Raw genomic sequence first — 24469 nt, 5'->3', positions numbered from 1 at the left:
GATTTTAATAATAATAATAATAATAACTCGTGTTAAAAAATTTAATTTTATTCAATTTATTAAATAAATCATTCCTACCCGCCTTTGTTCTTTTTAAAAATAATTGTTATCTATTTCCGCATCGTAAAAATAATAATTTAGATGAGGATTTAGAAAAAAGATGGCGATGGTAACAAACAAAAAAAATTGTCTCAAACAAACAAACAAACAAACAATTTTTTCCTTTTCTCAAATTCGATTTCAAAAACACACGAAAAATAATAAAAAAATAAAAAACCTGTTGCGTTGAGCAAGAAATTTAAATTTTTTTTCGAAAATTATGTAAATTATAAAAATCTAGAAAAATTTTTTAAAAAATAAATCATAACCGTATTCTGTCGAGTTTGTAACGTGTTGTTTGTGGTTGTTGTTAACCATTTTTACCGAATAATAATTTTAAACTAGATAAATTTCGTAATTTTCAAAAACATTTATTTACAAACAAATTTTTCGATTATAAAAAAAAATAAAAATAAAATAAAATAAAACGTGGAAGCAACCATTTTTTCATTCTTTTTCCACGTTTTTCTTTTTCGAAATCGAAAAAACGTTCGCTCCGAACGCGGAAAACAAACCGAACGTAAAAAAACGGAAAACAATCGCAAAAAAAAAAATTTTAATTTATCGTGACGTCATTACATTTGTTTTCATTTGATTACGTCAATGATTCTCAACCTTCTAGAATTATCTTTTCAAATTTTTTTTTGCTAAACAAAAAGGTTATCGTAAAGACAATATGGCGACGCAAAACATTCCGACGACAAATATAAAAAGTATGACCGAAACCTAATAACCACCGGAAAAGGGAGGGAAAAAAAAAACCTGAACAATTTTCCATTTAATAATAATAATAATAATAATAATCAAAATGCGACAAAAAAAAATTTTGTAATCGTAATTACAGTGGGGAAAAACAAATATTATTAGTAATGATAATAATAATAATAATAATAAATTATATATTTCTCGTTAAAAAAAAAAAAAAATTCGAGTCTCGAAATCGTTTTTTCTTTTTTTTTTTAGGTCGAATTTTCGGGCGTGACATTTACTGACCAAAAAATTGTCACGCACACGCGTAACATCGAACCTCCCCCTCCTTTCTTCCCGCCCTCGCCCCCCCCCCATATCGAAAAAAAAAACCAAAAAAATTAATAATTTTATCCTTTTATTAATAATAAAAAATAAAACCGTCGGTTTCTACGCGAATAAACATAAATATTTCCTTCGGTAATCGATTTTATCGATAAGCGATATATCGATATCAATACGGAATTTAATCGATATTACATTAATTAAAAATAATAAATTATTATTTATTATTATTATTATTTTTTTTTTTTCATTTTATCGAGAAAGAGAGAGAGAGAGAGAGAGAGAGAGAAAGAGAAATGAAAATCAAGATCAACTTCAAGAGCAACGAGTTTTTTTTTCTTTTTTCTCTCTCTTTGTCTTTCTCTTTCTGTCTCTCTCTCTCTCTCTCTTTCCAACCACTTCGAGAGGCCAAAAATTTATTTAATTCCTTCAATGCTAAATAATGACGCAATGATAATGAAATCGTGGTTGATTCCTTGAAACAAAAAAAAAAAAAAAAACGGGGGGCGGGCATTGATTATTATTCTCATTCTCCGTTTAATTTTTCCTGTCCATTCCTTATTTTTTTTTTTTTTAAATTCCCTTCACAAACTCCCACTTTTATTTTTTTTCCTTCTTCTTCTTCTTTCTACCTTTCCTCTTTTCGTTAAAAAAAAAAAAAATCTCGTAAATGTTTTATCCTTTAAAAAAAAAAACAAAAAAGTGAACTAAATTCAATTCAAGGTTTTCCTTTTTTCGATTCCAGAAAATTATTTTTCAATTCGCATTAAACTCTGGAAATCAAGAATTTCATTTTTTTTTTGGCTTTCCTTATTCGCCCCCCCCCCTTTTTTTATATAAAAATATTAAAAGTTTTTTATGTTGTACCCGCGCGCACACTGCGAATTTCATAATAAATCTAACGACTTAAACATTTTCCATTTAGTTTCATGCTTTTAATCATGCCCGCCAACAAAATTTGCTAAGTTTGATGGATCACTGCTGCCACCATCATCATCCCCCCACCACCACCACACCTTCTCATATATAATTTTTTTTTAAAACAAAACAATCAATCGAAACACATTTTTTTTGTCCGCAACCACGATAACAAGGAAAAATCGATCGATTTGAATTTTATTTACTTTTTAGAAAAATATTTAATCTATTTCTATCTCGTAAATAATTTATCAAGTTTTTTTTTTTTTTTTTTGAATTAAAACAAACGAAACAAACCAAACCGACCTTGATCGTTTAAGAAAAAAAAAAAAAAAACGTTTATACGATTTTATTTTTCCCCTTTTTCGGAAACCTAGAAAAACTCGATAAGCCGACCAAAATCAGCAAAAGTACTTCGGGGTCAATGTAAACGACATTCATTAATTTTTAATTATCAATAATAATAATAATAATAACACCAACACCACCACCACCACCACCCTAACAGTAAACATAATATTTTCATCGTAATATTAATTAATTCCAAAAAAAAAATAATAATAATAATAACAAAAAATACGACATGAAAGGGAAAAACTTTTTTTTTTTCACTTTTTCGTTACATTTTTTCCAAACGACCTTCACATCGTTGTTTATTACATACATTTTTTTTTTTAACGCCTTTTAAAAGTTTTTTAATACATAAATATTAATAATAATCGATTAGAAAAAAAAAAAAGAAAAATTACGTAAAAATTTCACGTTAAAAAAAATTAACATTCATCATATGTATATATTAAATGTTATTCTACATTAACAAAAACCTATCATTATCACTAGTTTTTTTTTTTTCGGAAATGAATTTTTTTTTTATGTTGGTATTACACAACCGAATAATAACAACAACAACAACAATTCGTGTGTTGACAATTGTTAAAAATAATCCGGATTTAAAAATAAAATTTTTTTTTTTTTTTTTTTTTTTCGACTGGAAAGAATAAAAGGGAAATACGTGAGAAAATTTTACTTGAAAAAAAAAAAAAATTATTACGGTAACATTTCGATTTGTTATTCGACGGAGGGATTGGGGAGAGACTGGGGAGGAAGGAACTCAAACTCGCCACATATACATTAAAAAAAGGGACCGGCAAACCTGATTTCAGCAATTGCTTAACGCGTATCTCATTAATAAAATTTAATATTACGGTAAGAAAAAAAATCAAATCAATTTAAGGGATTCCATGCGCGCGTAAAAAAAAAAAAAAAAAATCCGTGGGATTTAAAAATAAGTTACCCAATTTTGTCTCTTTTTCGACCCTCGTGAAAATTCCAGGAAAAATATTTTTCTTGCTCAATTAAAACCAGTTTTACGACACACACGCACACACACACACCGATACATGCGAGCATTAATGAGAGAGAGAGAGAGAGAGAGAGAGAGAGAGAGAAACGAATTAAGCATTATCCGCGGTTCGAAAAAACGAGAAAATTTTTCATACGAATTATAAATATTTTAACCTAATAGTCATTTCCGTTTTACTAAATAAATAAATAAATAAGTAATAAAATAATAATAATAATAATAATAATAATAATAACGAAACGAATCAATCCGCTAACGTAATAAATTTTTTTTTATCGTAATTTTCAAGTTTTTAAAGTCTAATAAATTAATTACCACCTTTTAATGATACAATTTTTATTTATTTTCAAGCATTAAATTTCAAAAAAAACCGTTTCCCCTTCTCTTCACCTTCCCCTTCTCTCTACCCCTCCCATAAAACCGATAAATAATAATAATAATAAAAACAAATGAGGTTTTTTTTTTTTTTTGCAATCGTTAGATCACAAGACGATAAATTTACATTTTTTTTTTTTTTTTACACGGTTTCAATTAATTTGACCGTTTTACGGTTTGCTGATCATCATCATCATCATCATCATCATCACCATTGTTACCATTGTCACGACCGCTATTACCATCACCACCACCACCACCACCGCCACCTTTTCATTGATCGTTTTTTAATATAAATGATTTTAACATTAAAAATGCGACTAATAAATTATCATTAATAAGTAATAAAAATTTTATTTATTACTTTAAAAAAATTTGTAAGGTGTTGCGTTCGACAAACAGCAACAAACGACAAACAAAAAAAAATTTCGTACGACATCTCAAACTTTAAAGCGCAAAAATTTTAATACATTGGATAATTATTAATTATCTGATAACAATAAACATTAGGAGAGGGAGAGAGAGAGAGGGAAACAAGTCTTGTTCTAACAAGCGAATCATTTATAAACGTGTTTGTTCGACTCATGTCGAACAAGTGTTTATCCAGTTTCGTACTTTTTTTAATGTTAATCGTTAATCTTTTTTTTTGTTGTAGGGAGCAATATCTTTTCAACGTTTTCGAAGTCATTATATCAACTTTGGAATCGAAACTTCAAAGAATCGAAAATTTAGACAAAGCCGTAGAACATCTCATGAGAAGAATAGAATCCATCGACGGGAGAGTCACAAACAACATTCTCAAAACGGATTCTATAATAACGAAACTTCGAGTTCTGGATCAAAAATTATTTCAAACGACTCAGAGTAACGAAATAAAAGGTGGTAACAAATTGAAAGATGGCGATAATGGCCTCGATCAAAGGCTTACGACGCTCGATAAGAAAGTGAATGATATAGATAAAAAATTAGCGGGATTGAAAACCCAATTGGAACAAAATGTGCTTTCCGCTGATGATATTAAAGCGGAAGCCAGCGAAAAGAAACCCATACATATGAATTTGCTCGATGCTTCGAAAGCTATCGGCAACGAAATTTCCAACCAGGTGACAAAAGAAGTCAAATCCGGATTGGAAAACCTAGAGAAAAAATTCAATTACCAATTAAACAATCACAGAGACAACATTAACAGAATGTTGGTAATGGTGGAAGATATACATTACGCGATCGTCGAACCCAGAATAATGACCAACAAATCAACAGCAACATCAAATACGGGTGCGGCTACGAGCAAAATCGATAGATTGGTTCAAAAAATGAATCCGATATTGAGCGTGAGCGAAAAAATGGACGAAGTTTGGGATGTCGTGGTGGGAACGAAAAGTTCGGTCGACGATTTGGTACCCAAATCCGACGAATTATTAACTCAAACTCAGAGACAAGAAAGAGCCATCAGCAACATTCACACGGATTTGAGATTGAAAACGAACAAAATTATTGAAAATCTTAACCTTGTCGACAAGAGATTAAAAAAACAAGAAGATGAAGTCATTAATCTAGCTACCAGGCCAGTGCCAGCTGAATTTTTGTTAGATCCGACGATTGATAGATTGGTCGAATACGACAACACGAGGTACACGGTAGATTCGGAGCCATCTTCGACTTTGCAACAAACGGAACAACCTTTACCGCTCAGTTTCACGACTCCTACTTCGACCGTTTCTTCCGCTCTTCCGACCGTCGTTTCCACAGCCTCGCCCATCATTCGTGAAAATGGAAATAAAGCCACTCACAGAGGAATCATATTTCCAAGTGTGAAAAACAAACCCTCTCTCAGCAACACGACGTTTACCACAGATGTTGTGGCAACAATTAAAGACGTTAGAGTGAGTAATAAATTATTTTGATTTCGACTCAAACTATCCACCCAATAAAATAGGAAAAACAATTGAAAATCCTATCGAGCAAAGAAAATTTACAGAGCCCAATTACCAACCCTAGCTTTGAGAGCACCATTTCAAAAATACAATTTCCCTTTTATCAACTAAAAAAAAAAAATTCATTCATCCCCGCATAAAATCATTAGGTAACAACAACAACAACAACAACAAACGTGAAAGTTCATATGAATTGCACACACACACACACACACACAAACACAAACGCGGTTAAAAACCTGAGGATACTAAATAAAATGCCATATGCTCAAATATATACGAGTGAAGATGCAAACAAGTTTTTTTTTTTTTTTTTACAGCCTTGATTAACGTTTAAAAGAATGATATGATATGCATTTTTTCATTTTGCTTTTTTTTCTCGCTTTTTTTTTTTTTAAAAATGAAATCGCAATCCTATGTGTGCATTTTCATACCCATAAAAATTAATTAGTCTCCCCTTTGACCTCGATAATAAATGAAAAAAAAAAAAAAATCTTTTAAAATTTTCTAAAGGTAACTTCGAAATCATTTAATTGCCGTCACAAACTATAAAATATAAACGTTCATCTTTAGATGATGGTCTCTCACAAACCGCACACATTGCACAATTTGAAAAGAAAAAAAAAAAAAAAAATTTCCACCGTAATTTTTATACCACATTCGGAAGTGAAAATTGAAATTTTTTATTTTTTTTTTTTGCAAACAATACAACAAAAAAAAATTTTCTAAATTTTTTTCAGGGATTTTCCTGTTCTGATATTTTAAATGCTGGCATGAGAGAATCCGGAGTGTATTACCTTCAAATAAGAGGTACTACATATTGGTTCCTCAAAGTTTATTGCGAGCAGGAAGCAGAAGATGGAGGCTGGACCGTAAGTTAACGATTCGAATTCAATTAAATTATACAAAAAAAATCGATTACCTAACTCGTGCTTTTTAAAAATTATTTTAAAGGTCATTCACAGAAGAGACGATTTCGGAGAACCGCGAGAAAATTTCAATAGAGATTGGAACGATTATAAAAACGGTTTCGGAGATCCGGCTAAAGAATTTTGGCTTGGAAACGAAAACATTTACATGTTGACGAACAACGAAGATTACATACTCCGAATCGAATTGGAAGATTTCGAAGGAAACAAGAGGTGAGTGTGAAAATTTTTTTACCATCAAAATAATCGCATTCGTGAAATAATTATCAATTGTAAAACGTTTGGAAAATTTTTCAACAGGTACGCGCAATATTCCCACTTCAAAATATATTCGGAAGCAGAATATTACAAACTTGAAATCGACGGTTACGAAGGAAACGCGGGAGATTCATTAAACGATCCGTGGTACGGCAGCAACAACAGTCCGTTCTCTACTTACAACAGGTACTCGATTTTTCAATCTATCACAATTATTAATATTATTATTATCATCGAGATGTAACGGTAACGATAACAAACAAATAACAATTTCAGAGACAACGATAGATCAAGTCTCAATTGTGCCTCCATGCTCAAGGGAGGTTGGTGGTGGAAATCATGCGGTCGAGGACTTAACGGTCTTTACCTAACGGATCCGCAAGATATAGCGGCTAGACAAGGTATCGTTTGGTTCAGGTGGAGAGGATGGGACTACACATTGAAAAGAGCTTCCATGATGATAAAACCCAAAGGGATATTGACAAGCACATGACCAAACAGTAATTTCATCGTCGTCCCTCCCAGACGATGAAGACGATGATGATAATGATTATAATGATGATCCTAGCCGTTTTGTTGAAACAACAAAATTTTTTTTTTTTTTAAATAATATTAATGATAATTAAAATTTAATTATTTTATATAGATATATATGTATAAATATGTAAATTTGACTTTTACGGTTTAACGAATAATCGAGAAAAAAAAAAAAAAAAGTCAACCGATAAAAGTTATGACTGCACGGTTATTTACAGTTATATTATTATTATTATTATTTTTCAACAACAATTATACTATTCGTTCGTCAAATACTCAGTGTAGTAATAAAAAAAATTCAGACAAAAACAAACAAAAAAAAAATTAAAAAAGGAAATAAAGGGGAAAAAAAAAAAATTTTTTGATTTTAACATTAAAAGCTTAGTGACTGATAATAAATATGATGATGATGATGATGATGATGATGAAAAACATCGTAAATAAGAAACAAAGAAAAAAAAAAGTGTATATTTACTACCAAAGAAAAGGAAGATTTTTAATAAGCTTACGTGAAAAAAATAAATAAATAAACGATATTGAAAAAAATTAAATGAAAAAATAAAAAAAACTAAAAGCGTATGGATTGGGTTACCAATTTTGAGCAATGAACGACGATTTACTAAAAACATTTATGGTAAGCATTATGCTACCCAAGTACAAGGTAAAGATTGTTTTTTGTTATTTAAAATTAAGTAAATAATAAATAAAATTTTAAAAATTTAAAAAGTTTTCTTTCATTTTTTCAATTTCAATTCCTAACATATCCCAAATTATTCTTCCTAACCGTTTGTTAACAAAAAGCCTTGCATTGATTTGTGTTAACGATTAATTTCAAAAAAAAAACTTTTAATTAATCGAATTAATTTGAAAATTATTTTCCTTACTTTCATTATGTAATATCATTCTCATATCAAAGAAAATCCAAATTTGGAAATAAAAGAACTCAAATTTTTCAAATTATGTTCAAGCCTGATATTATTAAAATCATTTTTTTAGTAATTCGATAAAAGAGATTATAAAATTTCCTTTAAAGTGTAATTGAATTACTCGATAAATTCCTCTCCAAGATCTTTTTTTTTTTTTTTTAAGTTATAATACCCTCCATCTATATGTATATATATAAAATTGATAATAATAATAAATAGTAATGTAAGTAAATCATTTTGAATGTAACTCATGTTAATAAGATTACGTTTTAAGAAATGCAAACTCAGCTTCCAGTCTTTTAAATAGTAAAGTAGTGTTTAATATTGAAATTTTAATCTAACCATTATTTAAAACTTAATACCAAGATTAATGATAAAATTTTTGGAAATATACCAAAATGTGGAAACTAAAACTATTATGTAATTATTTAAAAAATATTAAAAACAACTTTAGTTTCCTTGTAATCGAAGAACATCTAATTCCATATGTAAGATAATACTAATATGTAAAAACTAAATAAAAAAAAATATGAATTTTTTGTGTATTTACCTTTAAATTAAGATTGTTTTAATTTACTTTCATGTTTGGTTACTTCGCATCACAGTTGCATCATTCCAAAAATATTATCTGTAACAAAAAATTAATTTCTTTTTTAAAAAAAAAAAACAAGTATTGTGTAAGAAATTTTTTGAAAGTTTTTTTTTTTTTTTAAGCTGTTTTAAAAATTTAATTTTTTTAAATGAATTTTTTATATTATGACATGCATAAAAAAAAGAATTTTGATGATTCGAAAAAGTAAAACAATCATTAAAATATGAAAAAAAGTTACTTTTTAAACGATAAATGAAATTCAGTTATCTTCCATGTGTAGTTTTGAATGTTGTTTGAGTAATGATTAAATAAATTTTAAAATTGATGTAATAAAATTACAAGTACAATATTCACTGTGAAAAATTAAAGATAGTTTACCATAATAAAATAATAATAAGAGAAAAGAAACACAAAATTAAACATTTTTTTAACAATGGCAAAGCATGCTCAACCATGGTTTATAACAAAAATGGCCTAAAGTTTCTTATAGATATAATCCTTATAATAAGTATATATTATTCATTACTTTGAAAGAAACTAAACAAAAATGAGATGATTTAATTTGGTGATAATCACTAATTTAGCTAATATTAAATTGTTTTAAAATGAATAATAGTAATATAAAAAAAAAAGTTAAATCAAAACCGTTACCGGGAAAAATCCATTCCATTCGAAGATATTCTTACATCATATTTCATAAACTTTAACTATTACTTTGTAAAAACAAGCATAATCGTTTTTCTTCCTTTTTTCAATTTCAACCATTTAAATAAATCATTTCACACAAAAGAAAAAATTTACAATATTTAAAATTGCATTTTGACTTAATGCATAACAGTAAAAACGATTTGATGAACTTCAAACTCTCACTGCTGCCAACATTCTCCAAGGTCAAGTTTGTCACGCTATAAAACTTACCGCCAAAATCTTAGACTGACTCATTATGAAATTTATTAAATATTATGTATAATAATAATAAAAATGAATCAATTTGTAATTTTTTAAACGCAAATTATTAAATTAAAAAAAAAAAATATGGATAAAAGGCTTAAATAATAACATCAACTCAAATAAACTCTACAAAAATTTTTATTGTTGATCGATATAATTATTATTTTTACATATAAAAACTTATTTAGAAAAAAAAAACATTTGATTTTAAGTGATTGAAATTTTATTTTAATTGTGTTACATAATAATAAATAATAATTTTAAATAATAAAGTTTTGCTAGGCTTTAGATTTATCTTTTTTCCCTTCTTTTTCTAAACAAACTTCTTTAGCCCTTTCATAAATTTTAACCAATCTCTGTTCTCTGGCTAAAATTTTCAACAATTCAACTATTAATGGAAGATAATTATGCTTCCTTCTTATATTTTCAACTTGGTATTGCTTCCTTTTCTTTTCTTCATCCTCTATAAGCATTTTAAGTCTTGCAATTTCAGAATGATGTGAATCCACTTCCATTCCACTTTCTTCTAGCTGCTTTTGTAATTCTTCAATTTTTCTTTCATATATCATTTTACGATCTGATACGATTGCCATTAAATTAAAATGAATTTCTCCTTCGCTGTATTTTTTGATTCGTTTTTCAATGATGGGCCTCACAACATCAAGCCAATCTCCTTTTTGAGGGATTGCCCCATGATCAATGGGACCAGTTTTAAGGCCATCAAGCTCATATAATCTACCATCAATGGGTATATAACTTACAAAATGGTAAACATTATCATCTTTTGATGGCATTTTAGAATCAAATTCGAATAAGGTTTGTCTTCCGAATGAATTGTGTACTCTCCTAATAGTTTCAGAATTAGATAAGGCAAGTCCTTTAATGTGAGCATTAAAAGAATGACAAAAATCTTTAAATTCAGTCAATGTTGGTCCCAGTGAAATATCAGGATGATTGGTGTTTAATAAAATACTTAAAATAGCTTGAGTAGCACAAGCATTATTTATTACTTGCATGGCAAAAAATATTTTATCGAGTCTATTATCAGCAATGATTGTACCGGAAGGCTCAGTATCATTGAACCATTTAAAAAGAAAAATTAATCCATGCACTGGTCTGAAAAAAAAAAAATTTAATGATAAAATTTTTAATGGTTTTTATTATTTAACAAATAATAATGTCTAAATATAAAAATTAATGCATATATACATACTTCAGTTCATCGAAAAATTCAGCATCTAAACTCCATAGCTCTTCAACTTGTGCCCCAGTCACTCCTATAAAAAAATTGAATAAAAAAAATTAAAAAAATATAAAAAAGAATTAAAATTAACTAATACACTAATGTACTTATTGAAAATAAAGAACCAGAGTAATTTTCAATAGAAGCTAAGTGTTTAAATGTAAATTATGATTTGAAAACTTCAACAAAGTAGTTTTCAGATAAGGGTGGTGTTAATTATATAACTAGTAAAAATTATGATTGTGACGGAAACCGTAAAATTTTAAAATTTACCAAATTCTCTAATGAGTTCTGTGAAAACGCCCGGATCCGATTCAATCAGACACCAATTTCCAGCACTTTCAGCCATTTTTGTATATTGAAAACGTGAATTTAGTAAATTTTCTATCCGCTTATTTGCTTTTTTTTGTATCCAGCTTTTCGATATATCGAATATATCGATTTACGTCTTACTCTGTTTATTCCTTGAAAGTCAGACTATTCAAACGTAAATAAACAAATGTCACTTAACGTTGAAAATAGATGCGATATACGAGGTCGACGTTCGTAAGTTAAAAAAACACTTGCTCTCAAAGTTTTTATTTTAAAATTTTTAATTTGTAGTTTTTTTTTTTTATCTTTGTACCTTTTAAATGGAAAAGTAATCATTCAGAATAAACTGACTTGGGCATTTAGTAAAATTAGAAAAGTCAAATTGACAACATGGATTTTTGAATGTATACTTTTTTGTTTTATTATTCTTTAGATTTATTATGGATGGTTTTAATCGATTACCCAATAATGAAGACCCAAGATTTAGATTTAGATCAGTATTTCATCAATCTTCTCCATCTCATTCATTACGACAAGAAGACTTGACATCATCACAGGTAGTAATTTTAAATGTTTAAAAAATGTAATTAAAATCATATTACATTCGATCCCACTCATATTATTATGTTATAAATAAATTTTTAATTTAAATTAAAACATATTATTTGAAATTTTATTTTTATTTTATTTTAATGTTTTATTAATTTTTTTTTAAATGTAATCAGTAAAAACATTCGAGCTTTATAACTGTGTTGCAAGCAGCATGGATCTTTAGAATATAATGGGTTCAATATGATGTACCCTCCATTTCCTCCCTACCCTTTGCAGCCACAGCCTGCTTTTCAACTCCTGCCCTTGCCAATTAGTTATCCAACACCTAATAATTTTCTTCAAGTAAGTATTTTTAATGTATTTGGGCTCTTAAATAATTAATGATTTTTAATTCACATGAACAAATTTTTATTTAGGAAATTCCTTACAATGCAAGGCCTAATCAAATTTTTAATAAAGGATTAGGTACTGTAATGGGAGCTAGTGCATATCACCACAAGAACCAATTTACAGATTGTTCGTTATCAGCCAATACTGATGAACTTGTCGCTAGAATTGGAGCAACTTTTCCAACCGTCAGCGAAACTCATATTAAATGTCTTTTAAAAAAGTATGTCAAAATCATTTTATTTTAAATAAAATTTATACTAACATGTACTAATTCTACGAAAGCTCATCATCGTAGTTTACTAACAAAATTTTTCAGTAAAAGTATTGTGAAAATTATAGGTACCACAATAGAGAGGCAGTTGTTATGAGTGCTTTACAAGTTGAAAAACATCCTATAGCAACACCTGGTCCCTATTCAACACTTTTATTATCTAAAGCCCCAAGTGTACCTGGATCCTGTACTCCTTATCAAATGACTCCCCCATTAAGTATAAGAGGAACACCATCGTTGAGTATAAGAAGCAACTTAACAACTCCTCCTGTCGCTCTTCAAGGAAGTATGGGAACTCCATCTTTAATTGTTTGGGGTACTCCTCCACCGAGAGGAAGTAGTCCTATGCCCAGGCCAGGTTCATCTAGCAGTTATTACAGCTCTTTAATGTATGGAGACTTCAAACCGTCTCCAAAATCTCAGACTTCTCCCAAAATGAAATTGAGGTTCTTAAAATTCATTGAAACTTATATTATTATTTTTAAAAAAAAAGTAAAACTTTATTCGATGCATTTTTAAAAAATTTTATTTTAATTAGTAGAATCTTATTTTTCTATAGAATTTTTTAAAAAATTTAAATTATCTCTTTCTTATAGAATCTCGCATGATTTGCTAAATTCTTCAAGCATGTAAACCTTATTTTTATTATTTAAACTTATAATAAATCCTGACAAAATTTAAATAAATAATTTCCTTAATATTATTATTATTATTGTCATATTTAGGTAACTTATTGAAGAATGTATCATTCCTTTGCATGAAATCAATATAAATTTTCTTTTTAATATAACTTTAATATTAGTTTTAAATTTTTAATTTTTTAGGTATTTGAAAAATGTTTTTCCCAAAGTTGAAGAAACCATTTTGTTGGACGTTTTGGCAAGTGAAAATAACAACGTAATGAAAACATCAGAGAAATTAAAAAGCATGGGATACGAAAAGAAAAATATAACAGCATCCAAACCCTCGTCGGTCGATAAAAAATCCGAAAAAGATTTATATAATAATTTAACATTGCAAAAAGAAACGGAAATTCAAAAACCCACACCACCTCCACGTATGAAATCTTTAGAAGAAAAAAGTAAAAGTAAATAAAAAAAATACTGCGTACTCTGGAAGTCATTTTTTTTTATGAAAATTTTTCCGTTGAAATTTTCTTTTTTTTGTTCGAATGTAGTGAAAGATAGATTGGCGGGTTTATACGATGACGTACCAGAAAAATTAATACAAATTGCAATAGAAAGTGTTAATTACGATGAAGAAAAAGCCCGACATTTGTTAATGCTCATGATTAACGAGGAAAAAGAAAATAAAGAAAATGAAATTTCTAAACAAAATTCGTTAAACTCCACCGATAAGGTTTGATATTAAGCCATGAAATTTGTTTTTTTTTTTTATCTAATGTATCATCTTATACACGAATGAATTTTTCTTTAGGACAAAACCGAAGCGTCCAAAGACGTGAAAAAAGACGAGGATGGAAAAAAAAAAGATGGAGGAGAAAAAAATAAAACGACAAAATGTAAAAAAGACGTAGCGAAGTAAGTATCCAAATATATTTGTGGAAAAAGGAAACCGTTATTAAAATCTAAAAAACAAAATGTTTGATTTTTGTTGTTTAGAATTTCAAGAGGAACGAGCACAACAGAAGACAAAGAATTCAAATCCATTTATTTAATGAAACCATGTGGGAGAAATAAAAATTTATGCAAGGGACCAAACGATCAATTGCTCCTGTGAGTATAAAAATTCCGTTGGAAATAATATGAAAAAAAAAAAAAAAAAAAATGGCGGAAAATTAGCTTACCTTTTTTATATCAAATATCCTTTTTCAGTTCTGATTACATGACGTGGAACGGACCGGATCCGGAATTGAGATCTGAAAAGGGTAAAAGTTTAGCAAAAGGACCGAATAAAAATTTACTTCTCACGGAAAATAAAACCGTTGCTCAAGGTCGAAATAAAAACATTTGCAAAGGACCGAATCCGACTTTGGTTAAAGGAAGCAAATACTCTCAAATAATGGCGGCATTTAAATGGTGAAATTTTTAACCGTCATTCGAACGCCCGCAAATAACGTTCCAAGTCGTAACAGTCTAGTCCAGTCTAGTCCAAAACAAGACATTAATATATATATTTATATGATTAATTAAAAGTTTTATTTATTTTTATAGAATTTTTATGAAAATCTGTGGAAAAATTAATAATAATAATAATTTTTTTTTAAATTTTGATTTATTTATGATCGAATGAATCGTATTATGTTAAATTAATATTATTATTATGTATTCAAGTTTAATTAACATTATTATTATTATTATTATCATTAAATTATCGATTTTAACGTCCATTACTTGGTAAACATGTATCGATATTGTATTTTTTTTTTGTATTATAAATAATTCGAGATTTTTAAACAAAAATTTGTCGATAAAATTATGGAATTTATATATATGTGTGATTATGATAAAAATTTTGTGATAAAAAATTAATTACATCATTTAAATAATAATAATAATTGATATTTTAATAATATTTTAATGTTTTACTCCTAAAATACTGTTAATTATATATTGAATAAAAATTTCAATAATAAATATATATCGAATCTTATGAAAGCATTTTTGAATGTGTTTAAAAAATGTCTTGTTTTTTTTTAACATTAAGTTGTGATGTTTGTCTATGTGAATAAAATTTTTATGAAAGTATTTAGTTATATGTAATTAAAAAAACTTTATGGTAACTTAAAGAAACAATAAAAAAAAAATTTAATTTACAGTTTTGAAAAAAAAAAGAAATTATTTATTTTATCCTAATCGATATAAATTTTTATATAAAAGAAATTTGCTTACCTTATTATTAATTGTTTTTGATATAATAACGGTTAAAAGCACTTAAATGAACTCACATCATCTTTGTCACGTTGTCCATAAAAAATAAAGTTATTTATAACTGAAATTTTTCAACTAAACTTCATCTTCATTAATTAACATATTCGGTATTCCATCACTTATTGGAAATTTTCTACCAGTTTCTGGACAAATCAATTCTCCTTCCATAACTTCAACTTCTAAAAGCACATGGTGTACTTTTTTTAAAAAATCTTCATTATTTTCATAATCAGGAGCTGGTTCTGGTGGTAATTCTCCTAAATGACCGATACTTTGAGCTGTGTTGTACAAAGCATTCCAATCAAGTTTTGGAATCATTCTAGATATAAATTCTGGATTAAATTCAATATCTAAAACTTTTATATTCCTTGCCTGAAACATTGTTTCTTTTTAATCATCATCTCCATTATCGTATAATTACAATAATTGTGAAATAATTTTTAACTTACGTTAACTTGTAATGGATATCCAGTAACAACATTAACTAAACATTTTGATGTTAACATATTATGCGTTAATAATTTCATTATTATTATTAATAATATATTTTATAAATTAAAATTTTAAATAAAAAAAAATTGTTGTGGGGCAGTTACATTTAAAACCACCATTTAGTTTCGTTACATTGGCAGCGTGAGTTTATAAATTTTTTTTTTTTTTTTTTTTTTGACATATTATAAAAATAATTTTTTTATTTTAAAAAAGTACTTTGATTATGAATTCGCCCCAAGAATCAGGTTTTAGAGCTTTTCAAGGTACTGATTGTGGATGGTCTTCTTGCTGTAGAAATTCAACTCATTATCATTGTAGAACTTGCGGTTATGGAACAAGTCAGGTTAAAAATTCTATTACTTGTTCTTGTTGTCATTTATTTTACTGCCAAAAAAAATTAAAATAATTAAATTGTTTTTTTTATAAAAAATAATAATTGCAAAAAAATTTTTTTTTTTTTCAGACTGCAAACATCACAAGTCACAGGAGGATATGTTTTTCTTACACAGATCTTCATCAAAAAGAATTCCCTAAGTTATCTTCTTCAACGGATTCAAGTTTAATGCAACATGAAGTTCATCAAACAACCCAACCTTATTATTATTCTTCTATTAGTCCAACACTACCTGTTCCACCTCAATCGAACAATTCATCAAGTTCAAATGTCAAATTACTCTCAAATCAGTCTGGTGCAATGTTTAACTTTGTAATTCCTCCACAAAATTCACAGTACAGTTCAATTTATGGAACACAAACTGTCTTTCCTAATTCCAATTTGTTCTCCCCATCAAGTTTTAATAGTTTCAATCAAATTGATTCACCTTGGTTACCACAAAATAGATTCATACCACCAGGTGTACATTCATCTAATTCGACATCTGACTTGTTAGGAAGCGGAAAAAGTCCTTTTGATAAAATTGAAGCATCAAATTCTCCTTCTTGTTTTGGGAGAATGAGTAGTATTGAAACTACTACTACTATAGGAATGTGTTCTCCTCTCACAGCTGAAGCATATAAAGTAGTTTCTAAAGAATTTCAAACAAAATTAGATTCTCAAAGTTGGTATTGTAGTCCATCAAATGCTTTGAACTATAACAGTCAATCTTCATCATCATGTAAATTTAGCGAAACTTCCCCATCATGCTCTGTTAGTTTATTATTACTGGAATCAAATGATCAAAAACAAAATCAAGACTATTCAAATGATGATAATTTAACTTTTGAATCATCAAGAAATGATGTTAAAACTAATTTAAATAAGGAAAATACAAAAAATTATACTTCTTGCATGAATATGCCCAGACAAGATCTTGATGTTTATAAAAATGAATTAGAAGAAAAGAAAAATTCATCGCAATCGATAAATTTAAGTTCAAGTAATAAAGAAAATGTTGAATTTGAATCACTTTCTACATCAGAAGAAAGTGACATAATTGTTGAAGAATCTGATTCTGAAAATGTTAATTCTACAAGCGATTTAGAAAGTGATGTTAAAATGGTTATATCGTCAAAATGTTTAGTTTGTAATAAATCTTCTTCTGTTGATTCAGAAAATGATTTTGTCAAAATTAGTAAAGAAATGCCTGTAACAACATCAACTCAAGTTTCAATTTTAAGCAAACTTTCACAAGTAATTAACGATGAAAATTTTAAAAAGTTGAAAGGTTGCATTATATGCCCGAGGTGTTTAAATTTAATTAATGTGGTCGATCAACTGGAAATAAAATTAAAATCGGCTAAGAAAGAATTGGTCGACATCTATAAGTCTAAAAATTCAACCAATGATATATCTGATCAAAAAATCGAACAACAATCTTCTGATGAATTAATAAAAAAAAAATTATTTTGTGATGTTTGCAATAAACAATTTTCTACTATTAATTATTTAGAAAAACATAAACAATGTCACACTAAAGTATTCAGTTATTATTGTGAATATTGTGGTAAAGGTTTTGCAGTTTTACAAACTCTTCAAAACCACATTTCTCTTCATTCCAATTCCTCAAGGTTTCAATGTGAACTTTGCGGTAAAAGATTTATACAAAAAAATAATTTGACTGATCACATAAAAAAGCACAAAGGTGAATATAAATACAAATGTGGGATTTGTAACAAAGGATTTATAAGAAGAAGTGTACTTAAAACACACATGTTGTCTCACAATTCTGATTCATTGATGTGCCAACATTGTGGAAAGCAATTTAAAAATTTAGCAAATTTATCGGTTCATATAAAAATATGTTCGGGAGATTTAAAATTTGACTGCATAAAATGTGATAAAAAATTTCCAATCAAATCATTACTTAAAAAACATATTTCAATTAGGCATAATTCAGAATTTCATTTTGTTTGCAACATTTGTAAAAAGGGTTTTGCAAAAAAATCAGATTTAAAAACTCACATGAATTCGCATTCAGAAAACAGACCATTTAAATGTTCTAAATGTAATTGCTGTTACAAGAGTTTGAGTAATTTGAATCAGCATTTAAAAGTTCATTCCGTTTATGGAGTATTGGAGTGCAAAGTTTGCGGCAAAAAATTTACAAGGCAAGATTGTTTGAATGATCATTTGAATCAGCACACTGGAAATAAACCGTACAAATGCACAACCTGTTGGAAAACTTTTGCAAACAGAATAAATTTTAACATACATGTTAAAAGGCATAATGGAACTCTTAAACAAACTCCTTGTCCCATCTGTGGTAAATTATTTACAAAAGGTTTAAAAGATCATTTAACATCACATTCTGGACAAAAACCATATTCTTGTAAACATTGTACTGCAGTGTTTACTGTGAAAAGTAGTCTCAATAAACATATTAAAGTAAAGCACAATAATTTGTAATAATTAAATGACTGATTATTGTTACTAAAAAAAGTAAAAAAAAATATTATAGCCATCGATAATAAAAATGAAAAAAAAATAAAAGAAAATTCAAAATGTTTCAAACGAGTATAAAAATAAATTGCATTATAAATGATACCTATATATGTAATTTGTGAGTGATGATCAAACATATAAAAAAATATAATTTAAATTAAATTAATATTATCTTTTTATTGAGTGTCCATTTCTTCCTCACTACATTCATTATCATTATCATCATCACCATCATCATTTTTGTCCTCTTCATCCTCTTCGTCATCATCATCATCATCATCATCATCACTATCTGATTCAGATTGTATCCATTCTTGATTGGCTGCTTCATCAGATAAAAGAATTTTCCATTCATCTAATTTGTGCAAATCTATAATAAAAAATTTTATTTAGTTTCAGTTGTCGTTGATATAAAGAACATTAAAGCATGCATAAAATAATTATGCCTTGTGCCTACCTAAAGAATACATATCAGCTAAAGTATATTGTTTGTCATCATCTTCAACTAATCCACCATATAAAAATAAATTTCCATTTTTAACAATTAAACCAGAGTTCATTCTAGGAGATGGTGAAAATATATTCGCTTTATTATTAACTGTTTTTAAGTCGGTAGCACTTTCACCAGAAGATAGAGAAGGACCAACTGTCATTGTAAAAACTCCATCTGTAACAGTTGTAATTTTTTGTTCTTCCTCGACCTCTTCCATAGGCTCAACTTCTTCAACTTCATCAGTTTCCTCTGAATTAGTTTTTTCTTTTCTTCTTTTTTTTTTAACATCTGAATCTTTTTTTCCTAAAAGAGTACCTAAAAAAATTTTTTTTCAAATTATAAAATTGGTAACAAATTACAATCATTAAAAAATTTTAAAAAGTAATCAAGTCAAACCTGGTTTCCATGTTCTTCTTTCTAAATCTAAAACATTAAAATCATTGAGAAATGTTCCACAAATGTCTTCTTCACTTTCCTCTTCATCTACCACTCCACCAAATGTGTAAGCTTTATTATTCGGCCCGACAGCTATCGAACAACCTGATCTAGGTGTAGGAACGATTCCGCCTTGTTTAAGGGAAACCCATTTCCACTTTTTTCCAGTTGTATCATTTTCTAAAAATCAAAATAAAAATAAATTATTTTATTTTAAAAAATTCAATGAGCTTGTAATAAAATTTAATTAATACCTAGATTTATTAAAAAAAAAAAATTATTTACTATCAGGGCTCAGAAGAAACATGTCGGTATGAACAACACCTTTATCCACATCTTTTTTAACTTTTTCCTTGCTGTAACCCCCTGTTATTAAAATTTTACCATCAGCCAAAGGTACCATTTGACATCCAGATCTTGGTGCTGGAGGATTACCTTTATATATTAAACATTCAGAAATTTAGTAGCTTTCATGAGTTGTACAGTTCACATAAATTAATTTTTTTATAAATTACCTGAAGGTTCTATTTTGGACCATTTGTAATCATCTAAATTGAACACATAAACATCATTAAAATATTTATAATCCCTCAGGTTATCATGATAACCCCCAAAAATTATAATTTGATTTTTAAAGTGAACCATTCTATGACCGCTTCTAGCTGATGGGCCATCAGTAGAAATTTTTTCCCATTTTTTATCACCTAAATGAAATACCCATAAATCTTTATAATGGTAAAATTGATTCTGTGTGGAACTTGTAAATTCTCCACCAAATAACCACAACTGTCCTTTTTCTTTTGCTAAAGAAATCATTTGATGCCCGCATCTTGGAGGAGGTGCATTTGGCGCTTGAATTACCATCCATTCATTTTTACTGATATTGTAATTTAAAAGATCGTTGTAGACTACAGTCTGCAAATAAATTAACAATTAATGACTGCTTTAAAACTAGATTTAAAATCCCGAAAAACAGGAAAAAAAAATTTACTTTTTGCCCATTAAAATATTCGCCTCCGAATAAAAATAATTCTTCTTTCAATGGATGAGCAACAAAAGAAAAATTTACACGTCTTGTAGGTTTATCAATTTGAATTTCTTTAATTTGAACTTTTTTCTTTTCTTCTTCTTCTATTTGTGCTAAAATTTTTTCAATGTCATCCTGAAAATATCATTTACAATTTACAACAGATTTTTATCATGTATATGGAATTATGGAAAAGTGGAACATAACCAAAACTTGTTAAAAATCATGCTTTACCTCTCCAATTTTAGCCAGATATTTTTTTTGCTTGGCACTTAATTTTTTTTCTGTTTTCATTGCAGTTTTTTCTATTCCCCTTCCCTTTTTTTTGTCCTTTTTACCCATTTTTTAAATTAAGTAATTTTAAAATAAATACAAAAAAAACATTGAATGGCTATACTACATATAAGCGATTTATAATAAGCGATTTTAACATAAAAACGTTTAACCACCGCCTTTTCGAATTAAAATTTTTTTAGTTAGGTACGGGATTAAAAAATTTGACTGGTTGTATGTGAAAGAAAGTTTTTTCATTTTTAATTTTATTTAATTTTACATCATAAATGTTAAAACCGGGTTCGTATAAAACATTTTAAAAAGTTATACAAATCGATAAATCCATTATATGCATTTACCAACCGCCACAACCCTTACATTTAAAATAATGTTTAATGTTATAGGGAAGAAAGTTCTAGAATGTTACGGAAGGCGTCAAGTATAATAAAAAATTACTTCCGATTATGGATTTACAAACGGAAAAGCCGGACGCTGTTTTTTTATATCCTTAACAAAGTCCTCGTCGTCGTTGAAAAAAAAACAAGTAATTTTTTTCTTTTTTTTGGTTTCCATTCACTGATTTTAAAAAATGCTTTTTATAATCATAATAAAGTTCCCTTTTATAGAAAAGGAAGCACAATTTTTCACGCCTTTATAAAAGCTTTTTAGTCTTGTAGATGACACGAGTAATTTATTTTTTATTTATTTCAAAATGGCGGTTATTCATATAGCTTGTTTTTTTTTTTAGAATCAAAAAATTCAAATTCTTTTTCTATTGTTCATTAATTTAAGTACAACAATTGAAAATAATAATTGTAAATTTATATCGCATAAATCTACACACACACAGATATAAATTATATACATATAATTATGAAATTACATATCATAAAAGTTATATGTATACACATATACAAAAATTTCAGTTAAAAAAATTAATGTATGAATTTCCCCCCCCCCCACTTTGTACAAAAACTTGAAAATTTATATTTTATTTTTTAAAATCAACAATATTTGTAATATAAAATTTGTTTGTACAAAGTTTTTTAAAATCTTAAACAAAAAAAAAAAAGTGTAAGAATAAGTAAACAGAATATAAAGTAAAGTTAAACATAATTTTAAATAAGGGAAAAAGTTAAACTAAGGATATTTATAAAATTTATTCATAAAATTATAAAATGGCCTTCCCAAAAAAAAAATAGTAAAAAAACAAGAAAAAGTAAAAGTAATAATAATAATAAACGTTATAAAGTTTTATTATAATCATCATCATCATTATTATGAAAAAAATCAATAAGTGAATAAAATAACAATAATAGAAAAATAAAATAAAAAAAATAAGGTTCAAACAATAAAAAAAAAAACTTATTCAAACAGTAAAATTACATAAAGAAAAAAAAGTAAATGGTTTTAGTATTGATGTAAAAAAAGGAAAAAAAGGAAAAAAAAGTTTTTTTTTTTAAAACTTTTTCCTTTTTTCCTTTTTTTTTTTTTTGATTTCGTTCGTATCTCTTATTCCTCGCATAATATTTTTCTTGTTTTACTTAATCCAAAATCTTTTTTAACCACATAAACAATAAATCATGAAGCTAATTTTTCGGAAAGAGAAAAAAATATAAGAAGGAGGGAAGGAAAAGAAAAAAAAAAGTTAAACCCTCTTAATTTGGTTAAATTTTATTTACTCGAACCCTCTCCCCTATCCCCCCCTCCTTATACACATTTAAAAAAATATATATAACTTTTTTTTCTTTTTTTTTTTTTTTCATTTGGTAAATAATTTGATTTTTATTACTTTTTTTCTTTATAAAACAATAATGTGACTAAATAATAATAATAATAATAATAATTCGGATTTATTTTTATTTTATCTAACGGAAAAGTTTATCGTTACTGATATAAATATTATCGATAAGAGATGGTGAATTGATTTTAATACTTTATGAAAGATGATGATGATGATGATGAAATAGAAGTAAAACTTTTAACTAACTTTATAACATTATTATTACCTAATAATATCATCATAAAAACATTTTTATTAAATTTGAGTTCACAACCCCCTCCCTCGTCTTATAAACAATGTCCAAAAACTTTATTTAATTTAAATAGAAATGATGTAATAACGGGTAGACAAGAAAACAGTGGTGACAAAATTTCAATTTGTCTTATTTAATTATTACAAAACATTTAATAAACTTAAAAAGGGAATAAGAAGAAGAAGAAGAAACAAATAGTAGAGGAGAATAAAGAAAACGAGATATTGGAAGAAGGGCAACTTGCAGCTTATGATAGCAAAGCCCAATCTCAGAAGAAATTAAAAGGCAAATGGGAACCGGAAAAGCTGTATGGGCAATACCTAAAAAGAGTAAAGCCTTCAGACATTAATAAGAAGAGCAATTGGCTACAGCGGGGGAAATTAAGGATTAAAAGGGAAGCGTTTATTACAGCGGCTCAAGATCAGGCATTGCGGACCCATAACTATGAGAAAGTAATTCTCAAAGTCTGCCAAGACAATATGTGCCAAATTTCCGGTTGTTCCATATTGGCAAAACATGAATACTTAGAAAGGCACATAAAATATGTCAATATCTTCATTAGAATATATGCCGAGAATATGGAATGGATGGATTACCCAAAGAGTAGTACAACCACATTCTGAGCCCGTTACAGTAGGACCATGCACAGTCTGTACGATCAACAAATCCACACTGACAGAACTGTGCCAGCCAACAAACCGGATATCATCCTCAGGCACAATGTGGAAAAATGGTGTAAACTAATTGAAGTATCCGTACCGGCGGGAAAAAGGCTAAAATAGCCAGAATGTGGAGAGTAAAGACAGAAACTATTCATCGTCGGAGCAGCACTGGGAGCCATGCCAAACTCAAGGATAGGAAATTTAAAGAAAATTTTGAAGAATTTAAAATAAGAAATCGTACAGGAAATCGCACTATGTGAGACGACCTTGATTCTTCGAAAAATTTTATAAATAGCATCATTGATATTCAAGAATTTATTTCTAAGAAAACAGGTAGAAACCTGGAATAAATGCTTAAAAATCCCGACAAATAAAATAAATAATAATAATAATAATAAAATTTCGAGACAATTTAGTTAAATAATTACGTGTAAACAAATCTATATATATATATTTATACATATTTATAAAAATCATACATAAAAAATCACAAAATTAAATCAAAAAACAAAAAAAAAAAAATTAATATTAATAATAATAATTATTATTATGAAATTGAAAAGGAAATTTTAAATAACGGTTTTGGGGGGGAGGAAG

General features: G+C 27.6%; 6 protein-coding genes across 6 annotated transcripts; 3 read left to right on the top strand and 3 right to left on the bottom strand.

Annotated features, from left to right (window-relative positions):
* Positions 1-4371: 4371 nt before the first annotated feature.
* Positions 4372-7401, top strand: Phum_PHUM562660 (Angiopoietin-2 precursor, putative; the record flags this gene model as incomplete). Its single annotated transcript, XM_002431923.1, has 5 exons — positions 4372-5670; positions 6462-6593; positions 6676-6863; positions 6951-7094; positions 7185-7401. The coding sequence occupies 5 exons, from the start codon at positions 4372-4374 to the stop codon at positions 7399-7401; spliced, it is 1980 nt and encodes a 659-aa protein (XP_002431968.1).
* Positions 7402-10192: 2791 nt separating this feature from the next.
* Phum_PHUM562650 (ubiquitin carboxyl-terminal hydrolase isozyme L5, putative) lies at positions 10193-11506 on the bottom strand (the record flags this gene model as incomplete). The annotated part of the gene is made up of 3 exons (XM_002431922.1): positions 10193-11030; positions 11128-11191; positions 11431-11506. The coding sequence occupies 3 exons, from the start codon at positions 11504-11506 to the stop codon at positions 10193-10195; spliced, it is 978 nt and encodes a 325-aa protein (XP_002431967.1).
* A 150-nt stretch (positions 11507-11656) lies between these two features.
* On the top strand, positions 11657-14725 carry Phum_PHUM562640 (uncharacterized protein; the record flags this gene model as incomplete). The annotated part of the gene is made up of 10 exons (XM_002431921.1): positions 11657-11703; positions 11903-12026; positions 12232-12363; positions 12438-12631; positions 12751-13128; positions 13507-13769; positions 13860-14041; positions 14120-14223; positions 14305-14418; positions 14518-14725. The coding sequence occupies 10 exons, from the start codon at positions 11657-11659 to the stop codon at positions 14723-14725; spliced, it is 1746 nt and encodes a 581-aa protein (XP_002431966.1).
* A 923-nt stretch (positions 14726-15648) lies between these two features.
* On the bottom strand, positions 15649-16079 carry Phum_PHUM562630 (uncharacterized protein; the record flags this gene model as incomplete). Its single annotated transcript, XM_002431920.1, has 2 exons — positions 15649-15945; positions 16023-16079. 2 exons carry the CDS (start codon positions 16077-16079, stop codon positions 15649-15651), a joined length of 354 nt encoding a protein of 117 aa, XP_002431965.1.
* A 209-nt stretch (positions 16080-16288) lies between these two features.
* On the top strand, positions 16289-18910 carry Phum_PHUM562620 (zinc finger protein, putative; the record flags this gene model as incomplete). Its single annotated transcript, XM_002431919.1, has 2 exons — positions 16289-16403; positions 16575-18910. The coding sequence occupies 2 exons, from the start codon at positions 16289-16291 to the stop codon at positions 18908-18910; spliced, it is 2451 nt and encodes an 816-aa protein (XP_002431964.1).
* A 212-nt stretch (positions 18911-19122) lies between these two features.
* On the bottom strand, positions 19123-21243 carry Phum_PHUM562610 (kelch domain-containing protein, putative; the record flags this gene model as incomplete). The annotated part of the gene is made up of 7 exons (XM_002431918.1): positions 19123-19316; positions 19404-19754; positions 19836-20054; positions 20160-20309; positions 20390-20789; positions 20866-21036; positions 21136-21243. The coding sequence occupies 7 exons, from the start codon at positions 21241-21243 to the stop codon at positions 19123-19125; spliced, it is 1593 nt and encodes a 530-aa protein (XP_002431963.1).
* Positions 21244-24469: the final 3226 nt, after the last annotated feature.

Source organism: Pediculus humanus, genomic scaffold, assembly GCF_000006295.1.
Source record: "Pediculus humanus corporis 1103172108298 genomic scaffold, whole genome shotgun sequence".
NCBI classification, from domain to species: domain Eukaryota; kingdom Metazoa; phylum Arthropoda; class Insecta; order Psocodea; family Pediculidae; genus Pediculus; species Pediculus humanus.
This window is presented reverse-complemented; position numbering and strand designations above follow the sequence as displayed.